Raw genomic sequence first — 9,669 nt, 5'->3', positions numbered from 1 at the left:
GCCCAGATCCCAGGAAACAAAAGCAGGCCCATGGAGCTGCCCCCCAGGAGCCTCCAGGCAGCTGTGCCCTGAGTGCTCAGCCCCCCAAAGGTAAAGGAGTAGAGGGAGACTGCCAAGGTCTGTCCTCTGTCCCTGGAACAGGACTCTGGGGCTTTGACCACATTCAGACCCTCGGCTCAATCTAGGCCCCGCATAGAGCAGGGACCCTCCTCACAGCCCTGTGGCAGAGGGCTGAGCTTGTGGTCATTCACAGACCAGGAAAGCAGTCAGAACCTCAGACACTGAGGTCCTTGGTGGGGGAGGGGGGTCCCAATAAAATTCTAAAGTTCAGGAAGCACCCTAAAACCAGGCACAGGCTGGGGAAATGAGTAAACGGGGGGGGGGGGGGACCTGACCATAGACAATTACTTTGGTTCCATGGAAGACCAAAATACTCAATCTGAAGATGAGAAAGTCCAAGCTTCTGCATCTAAAGACTCCAAGAAATATAGAAATTGTGCTCAAGCTATGACAGAGCTCAAGATTTTGAAAATCAAGTAAGGGAGATGGAAGAAAAATTGGGAAAAGAAATGAGAGAGATGCAGGAAAAACATGAAAATGAAGTCAGCAGCTTAGTCAAGGAGATCAAAAAAAATGCTGAAGAAAATAACATGTTAAAAACCAACTTAGGTCAAATGGATAAAACAGTTCAAAAAGTTATTAAGGAAAAGAATGCTTTAAAAAGCAGAATTGGCCAGATGGAAAAGGACATAACAAAACTCCCTGAGGAAAACAAATCCTTAAGATGGGGAATGAAGCTAAAGGAAACTGATGACTTTGCAACAAATTAAGACACAATAGTTCAACACTGAAAGAATGAACAATTAGAAGAAAATGTGAAATTTCTAATTGAAAAAAAACAACTGATCTGGAAAACAGATTCATTAAAAAAATATTTAAATTGGATAATTTAGAAATGATCAGAAAAAGAGCCTTGACTTCACTTTTAAAAAATTTCTACAGGAAAATTGTCCTGATATCCAAGAAGCAGAGGGTAAAATAGAAATTGAGAGAATCCACCAATCTTCCCCCAGAAAGAGATCCAAAAGGAAAAAACCTAGGAATATTATAGCCAAGTTCCAGAACTCCCAAGTCAAAGAGAAAATATCACAAGCAGCCAGAAGGACATAATTCAAATATCATGGAGCTGCAGTCAGGATCACACAGATTTAGCAGCAACTACATTAAGGGCTCATAGGGCTTGGAATATAATATTCCAGAAGGCAAAAGAGCTTGGAATGCAACTGAGAATCGACTACCCAGCAAAACTGAACATCCTCTTCCAGGGGAAAAGATAGACTTTCAGTGAAACAGGGGAATTTCAAATGTTCCTGTTGAAGCGACCAGAGCTGAACAGAAAGTTTGACCTTCAAGTACAGGACTCAGGTGAAGCATAGAGAGTGGATGAGAGGAGTAAATTATGAGGGACTTGATGATGAACTGTGTGTATTCCTGAATGGAAAGATGATACTGATAACACTCACATGAATCTTCCCATTTAATAGAGCAGGTAAGGGGAACTTTTATAGATGAGGCACAGAAGAGAGCTGAATTTGAAGATATAATATATTGTAAAAATGGAGTCAATGGGTGAAAGTGAAATGTACTGGAAGAGAAAGGAGAGGTAGAATAGGCTAAGATATTTCATATAAAAAATATTTCATGTAGCTTTTGCAATGGTATGGAAGGGGGGAAGGTGAAGAGGAATGAGGGAACCTTCATTCTCATTGGAAATGGCTCAGAGGGGAAATAGCATATACACTCAATAAGGTATAGACATCTAGAAGAAAAAGGAGAGGAGGGGGACAGGGGGGAGGGGAGGGGGGGATGTGGGTGATAGAAGAGAGGGCAGATCATAGGAGAGGATAATCAGATATAACACATTTTCTTTATTAACTTTTTTCAAGGTGCTGGGATTGGGTGGCCTGTCCAGGACTGCGGGGCTGGGTGGTTGCTGGGTCTCTGGGATGGGATGTGGGCTTGGGGACTCCTGGCCCCAGGGCTGGTGCTCTGTCCATTGTGTCCCACAGCACATTTTTGAAGAGGGACAGAGTGAAAGGAGAGAGAAAATATAATAGATGGCAGTGGGGAGGGATGGATGGAGGGAATTACAATCTGCAACAGCAACTCTAGAAAAACATGAAAGTAACTACTATGATGGACTTATGATAAAGAATGAGATCCACCCGAGACAGAGCTGATGGTATCAGAACACAGACTGAAACAATTTTTTTTCTCTTTCTTTTACTTTCTCATGATGTTTTATATTTTTGTGGAGGAGGGGGCATTATGTTTACTCTTGAACAAGAATATTTTAGTCATGTGTAAATAAATTTTTTTAAAAAGTCCAGTGCCTAGTATGCTGCCTGGCCCCTATATAGAAAACCTTTAAAAAATGTTTATTGGGGGCAGCTAGGTGGTGCAGTGGATAGAGTACCAGCCCTGGAGTCAGGAGTATCTGAGTTCAAATCTGACCTCAGACACCTAGCTATGTGGTCTTGGGCAAGCCACTTAACCCCGTTTGCCTTGAAAAATCCTTAAAAAAAAAAAAAAAAAAAAATGTTTATTGACTGACTGAATTTCTAGATCAAATTTCCCCTTTCTAGTTCCCAAATATGTATTATATCCTGCAATTACAAATATAAGCTTTCTGAGGCAAGGACTGTCTTTTATAATTTTATGCCCAGTTCTAGTTAAGAGATAAACCAGAATAGAAAACCACTCAGAGCTGTTGTTCCTTAAAGATGTTTCTTGGCTTAAAATAACTATCTCTCTGTCTCTCCCTTCTCAACTGTGCCCTGAACTCTATTAAACAGGTGAACTTCTGAACTGTGGGATGAATACTAGCTCCCAAGCAAGACTCCAAGGCAGATGGGAGAACTTGGAGAGAAACTCCCCTTCCCCTACTTTAATGCTCCCAACCTGGACTGACTTCAGGGCTAGAAGTTTAGTCAGGTCTCCTGGGATATGACCAATTATTCCCACACACATTTTCCCTTTATGCTCCGATTGCTTTTCAGTGAAGGAATTTGTCCACTTAATTTGAACTTAATAAAGAGATCAAGCACATTTTTTTTTTTACATTTAAACCATCTGGTTAATGTATTTAAACCTCATTACCTGTTATGTCTTTGCTTTCTGTAACTATATAATAGACCTGGTGAAGGGGAATACAATGATTAAAGAAAAACTACCCCCATACAAAATCATCCTCCATTCTCTCTCCTTCATTGTAGTCTCTTCTGTTTCCCAAAGTCAACCTAATGGTCTCCTATTATCCCCTCCTGTTTTCTTCAGCATGTTGCTACTATAATCATTCTGTCTCTTCCTCTGTGTCTCAGCCTCTATCTGTCTCTGTCTCTCCTTTGCCTCTATGTCTCTATCTCTCATAAATCATTGATCTATTGGTTCCTTCCCAAATACTTATAAAAATACCTAGATCCCTTGATTCAAAAGTAAATGAAAAACTCTCAATAGACCTTACTTCAAGACCTAGTTTGATAATACTCTTCTTTTCAGAGTAAAACTCTTAGGAACAACTCTATTCATTGTCTTCCTTTCCTTTCCTCAATTCATTTTTTTAATCCTTTGCAATCTACCATCTGATCTCATTATCACCTGAAATTGCTCTCTCCAAAGTTGCCAGTGATTTCTTAATAACCAAATCTGATAGTCTTTTTATTCCTTCTCAACTTTGCAGCTATTGGCTACCCTTTCTCCTATTTCCTCAACTTCTCTCAGTTGGTGGCAAATTTGATAGTCCCCCTGAAACTTCAACAGCTACTGCTCTGTATTCGCCAGGCAACATGTAAACATTTACACATATGTGTGTGTATATATATATAATATATGTGTGTGTATAGATATACATATGTGTATGTCTATGTTTGTGTCAATGTGGGGGTTTTTTGCCAATCATTGTGGACTTTTGAAGTTGGGAAGAACCTCGATTTAAATCTTTTCTGACTCATCTTTAAAAAAATCATCTGACATAGGCAGGAAATATTATACAACTAATTTTGAACTTCCAATGCGAGGATGGGGGAAGTTAAAACAAGTATTGTACATTTGGAACTTGAATTTTCTAAAAACACTAGCTTAAATGTTACCAAAGATGTCCCTCTTGTGGAACGATTCGGGTTAGCACCCCTTTGTTTAGTTTTTCTTTCATTCACTCATCTGAATGCAGCATTAATTAAGGGGTAAGGTGGGGGGAAGGGTTGAGGAGGGAACAAAGGCCAACATCCTAAACTGTTCGTTTACTAAAAATGGAAACAAAAAAAAAAATTTAAAAAAAATCAAATCATCCTCCAGGCAGAAAATCTAGAGAGAATCACTCATTCTAGCATCGTCTCCTTTACAATCCTGGTTGAGTAACTTGGCTTGTCAGTTACTCCAGGGAGTATGGGTTCTTTATTTCTTTCCAACTTTAAAAAATAAACAGACCTCGATGGAGATCGCTCCTAATATGGGGTACCTAGCTTTCCACACTGAGTATAAGACAGGAGGGGTAGTGGTATGTGGTAACACTGAGAGAAACGTGGGATTCGGCCCTGCGGAGCGGGAAAAGGGAAGGTGACGAAGGTCGGAGGCCACAGAGGCCCCGGCTTCGCCCTCCTCGCTCGCGTGGCTGAGCTTCCTGCCGGCTCCGTGGACTGTGGGTCGGTGGAGCCTGGTCGGCTTCCCGCACGTTCCGCTTCGGCCACCTTGGCCTCCGACTCGGCTCCGCCGGAGCTGGGCTCGGGAAGGGCGCCTCAGTCCGCCGAGCCCTCGGCTTCGTCTCGCCCTTGGACCCGGAAGAGTTACCCGGGAGTTCCGGTGCCGGCCGCCGGGGGCGGCCATGGCGCCGCTTCTGGAGTACGAGCGGCAGCTTGTGTTAGAGCTTCTGGAAACGGATGGGCTGGTGGTATGTGCCCGCGGGCTCGGCGCCGACCGGCTCCTCTACCATTTCATCCGGCTGCACTGCCACCCCGGGTGCCTGGTGCTGGTGCTCAACACCCAGCCGGCGGAAGAGGTGCTGCCCGGGGCCCGAGAGCCCTCCCAAGGGCCGAGGGGAAGCCGGGCGGGCGCGGAGGAAGCCGGGGCTGGGGGCTGGGGGCTGGGGGCGGGGGGCACCCACGAGGACGGGGAGGGGGCACTCCTGGGGGTGACGGGGGTGTGGGCGGCGAGGAGCGAAGACCCGCTCCTACACTCGGGGTCGGGAGACAATTCTGAACACACAGGATACTCCCAGGTGTAAATAATCGGTTAACTGGAAGGGGTGGCTAGGTGGTGCGGTGCATAGAGCACCGGCCCTTGGAGTCCGGAGGACCTGGGTTCAAATCCGACCCCAGAAACGTACTAATTACCTAGCTGTGTGGCCTTGGGCAAGCCCCTTAACCCCGTTTGCCTTGCAAAAACAAAGAAAAAGAGTGGAACTCTTGTTAAGACGAAATTTCAGGGCCGAAGTGAAGAGAGAACCAGTGCAAAGACAGGAAGATGATGCAATGTCCTGTGAGAAATAGTGAGGGCCAGTTTTGCTAGATTGTAGATGATGGGAAGCAAAGTAAAACGTCAGAAAACTGGGAAAGCTAGGTAAGGTTTTAAATGTCAAACAGGACTTCATATTTTATCTTGGAAGTAATAGGGAGGAACCAGACTTTATTAAACAGAAGGGTGACACAGTCGGACCTAACTTAAGAAAAATCACTTTGCTAGGTGAGTGAAACATGGATTGGAAGAGGGAGATAATCGAAGCAGGGAAATCAACCAAAGACTAATTCAGTAATTGAAACATGAAGTGATGAGGGCTTGCACCAGGGGGCCAGCTATATGAGTAGAGAAAAATGAGATGAGAGATGTCATAAGGAAAAAAAAAAGGATTTGGCAACAATTGAGTGATCTCAATTGGAATCTTAGATGATAACAAAGGTGTGAGCCTATGATACTAGGCAAGGGTGATGCCTTGCACGGTTATAGAAAAGTTTGGAAGAGGAGAGAGTACTTGGGGATGGAGGGAAGTAGATGTCCAACAGACCGTTGGAAATGTGGTACTGGAGCTCAGGAGACAGACTGGATATATATAGGTTCTGGGGATTGGTGTACCCTGCAAATCTAGGTATAAAAGACTTTCCAGGAAAGTGATAAACAATGTTAAGAGTTTTTCAGACAGGTGATAAAGGACGGAGAAAAGACCATTAGATTTGACAAGAAAACATTGATAACTTTGAAGAAAGCAGTTTAAGTTGAATGGAAAGGTTGGAATCCAGACGACAAAAGGTTGAGAAAAGAGGAAGTAGAGGTACATAGTATAAACAGTTTTCTCAAGAAATTTAGCCAATAAAAAGAAATATATAAGATTAAGAGTTTTTTAAGTCAGTAAAAGGAAATAAAATTGGGAGTTTTTTAAACACATAAGGGAAAAGAACATATTTATTTGTAGGCAGCATGGAAATAGCATTTGGGGAGAGATTGAAGAGCAGGAATAATAAAAGGGGGCAAACTGCTGACTGAGTCAGGATAGAATACGGTAAATGATTCATGTAAAGGGTTTACCTTGACAAGTAAACACTTGAATATTTTATTACATGTGAAGGGGAATAAGGGGAAATCAGTCTAGAAATAAGTCTGGAAAAGTACACTGGAACCAGATCATGAAGGGTTTGAAATGCCAAATAGAAATCTGAATTTTATTTTGGAGACCATTGGGCAGGGTGGGGAACCTTTTTTCTACCAAGGGCCAATTGGATATTTATAACATCATTTGAAAACTATATTTGGTCCAGTAATTAATTCACTCTGAAAAGCTACTAAATTTATTGAACTTCAAGTCCTCCCTGTAATTGCATTGGCAACATCAGACCACTACAGGAGTTTCCTGGCCACTGCCAAAGGGAATCACTGAAATGGCTCGTTTAGGAGAGCAGCATGAGGCTACAGTTATGCTTATACATTCAAATTTAATCACCATAAAAAGTACTTTATAATTAAGATTATAGCCATAATATTCATGGCCATTTACAAAACGTTCAGTTAAATAACCTAATGAAAAATGATTTGGCCTAGGAGTATTTTATTAATCAACTGAAGTTAGAAGAAGTTGAACACCTTCCTCGACGTGTAACAAATGAAATCGCAAGTGGAAGTAGATATGAGGTGTATACTCAAGGTGGTGTCCTATTTGTAACAAGTCGGATTCTTGTGGTAGATTTCTTGACTGACAGAATTCCTTCAGATTTGATTACTGGTAAGAATGTATTTTAAGTGTTTTTAACTTACGTTTTAAATATATAGCAAAAAGACTTATTTGGCAATTTATATTTACTTTTGTATGCTAACCAGATTTTTAGCATTTAACAATTCTTAACTTGTCAAATGAAATTTCTGCTTACTAACTTAAGAAAAATATTTTTCCTACTTAATAAATTTTCGATTGAATTTATTGGTCAGCTTAATTGGTTTTGAGAATAATGAATTTTGCTTTTAAACTTGAATGTATATTTAGAAATTTATTTTTCACTAAATTATCTAGATCTTTAGCAGATTTAGAAATGGAAGGTTAGAAGGAGCTATATTTTTTGCATTATAACTCTTCCAGCATAATAGAGTTTGCTGAAAGCCTTCATGGGTACTAAATTTGAGCAAATATTTTATTGCCTTCTATATCAAAGAAACAATGATTTTTTGTGAGACAAAGTATCTTAATCTATCATCTTTTACTGATGTTTCAAAAATTTTTCTTTTTGTTTCTATAATTTTTTTCTGTTTTGCGTTTAAAATATTTAAAAAATAAAACAGGGAACTTTGTTTAAATCACCACCAGATGTCAGTATTATTCTGAAATTGACTTTCATTGATAGACTGATTTGAACTAATTAGAGACAACCAATCTGAACTAATGAAATCCTAAAACCAAAGCTTTTTTTGAAACAGTATCTTAATACTATAAGTTATTAGTAAAGTCCTTAAGAAACCCGTTTAATGAATAAGAATTATTTGCAATTGGTTTAAGTGCCAATATTGGGAATAATATTGAAGGTTTATTTTTAACATTCTCTTATATTCCCATTTTGAGTCTTAAATTTGACATTATCCATCACAAAGGAGTACTGTTGGCTAATTGATATAGAGCTGCCTTTTTTCTATTAGGAAGACCTGGCTAACTGACACCCACACAGTAGCTGGGTGACTAGGCAAGTTATTTAATCTCAAGATGCCCCTTGGCAATTCCACAGAGCTATAAATTACCAGTGAAGAGTAGATCTAAATTGATGCTGGAGTTTCAGTTAGTTCCAAAAGGAGAGTTCCCTATAAGTCTAACTCATCCCACTCCTCCCTCCTATGACAAAGGTATTGGATAATGTAAGGAATTTTCACTTCTGTCCCTACCAAATTTGTAAAATCTGAATTAATTCGGTTTTCTTAAAGTTGCTGAAATGAGGAAAAACAGGGACATCCCAATAGTTTACATATATTGCATATAAAATATGTTATTCTTTATATAAATATGTTATTCATTATAGGTGGTATTTATTATTATTTATATATAATCTAGATTTTTAAATGCTTTGAGAGTATAGAAAATAGTGAAAAGAGTATTGGAGCCACTATTCCCAAAATCTAGATTCTAGTCTTAGCTCAAATTTAAGCTAGTCATTTATCCTCTTAGAGCCTCACTTTCCCCAACTATAAAATGGAGATAATAATACTCTGTCATGTTCACAGGGTTATTGGGGAAATCAGGTGAGATAGTTTGGAATTACCTTGGAAACAATAAGACACTACATAAACACAGAGTGGTATAAGTTTAGTCACATTCGACGCCTCATGACACCTTTTGGAGTTTTCTTGGCAAAGATAATGGAATAGTTTGCCATTTTGTTGTTCAACTCATTTTACTGAGATAAGCAGAGTTAAGTGACTTGCCCAGAGTCCCATGGCTAGTGTCTGAGGTCAGATTTGAGCTCAGGTCTTCCTGACTCCAGAACCAACACTTTCTGTTCACTGTTCTAATTACATTGTCCATTAACTGTCCGAAAATACACATAACAAAAGTTATTCAAATGCTAAAACAATTGGGGTTATTGTAATAAAGATGACAATAATTAAGACTTCTACATGATATGTATTCCTGTGTAGCATGACATGTGACAAAAGAATTGGAGATCATTTATTTTTCTTATTTCCTGATTATGAAATACGTTTAATGGGACAATAGAAATGAACTTTCCAACTTCACTTCTTCATTTTTGAAGCTGTAAAAATCTTTTTTTTTTCTTTTTAGGCATCTTGGTCTATAAAGCTCACAGAATCATTGACTCTTGTCAGGAAGCCTTTATCTTGCGACTCTTTCGTCAGAAAAATAAACATGGTTTCATTAAAGCTTTCTCAGATAATGCAGTTGCCTTTGATACTGGCTTTTGTCATGTGGAAAGAGTAATGAGAAATCTTTTTGTAAGGAAATTATACCTGTGGCCAAGGTAAATTGCCATGTTATATGGCATAATTTTATGATTGCTACTGTCTTATAATCAGTTGTAAAATAATTATTTTACAAATTAGTTTTACATGGCATTAGCACTGCTATATATATAGAAATATAAATCTTTGGTCTATACAGTTACACTTCTTGGGTAACAAAGAGACACTTTG

At 39.6% G+C, this 9,669-nt stretch overlaps 1 protein-coding gene across 1 annotated transcript in view; it reads left to right on the top strand.

Annotated features, from left to right (window-relative positions):
- Window positions 1-4,844: 4,844 nt before the first annotated feature.
- Window positions 4,845-9,669, top strand: part of ERCC4 (ERCC excision repair 4, endonuclease catalytic subunit) — a 36,637-nt gene continuing 31,812 nt past the window's right edge. Inside the window, exons 1-3 of the mRNA XM_074196440.1 lie at window positions 4,845-5,053; window positions 7,084-7,264; window positions 9,302-9,497. Of these exons, the coding sequence (XP_074052541.1) occupies window positions 4,880-5,053; window positions 7,084-7,264; window positions 9,302-9,497 (551 nt within the window). The 5' untranslated portion in view covers window positions 4,845-4,879. The remainder of the gene's footprint in view (window positions 5,054-7,083; window positions 7,265-9,301; window positions 9,498-9,669) is intronic.

Source organism: Macrotis lagotis, chromosome 8 (genome assembly GCF_037893015.1).
Source record: "Macrotis lagotis isolate mMagLag1 chromosome 8, bilby.v1.9.chrom.fasta, whole genome shotgun sequence".
Classification (NCBI taxonomy): domain Eukaryota; kingdom Metazoa; phylum Chordata; class Mammalia; order Peramelemorphia; family Peramelidae; genus Macrotis; species Macrotis lagotis.
The sequence above is the reverse complement of the archived record's forward strand: the minus strand, read 5'-3'. Positions and strand labels throughout refer to the sequence as shown.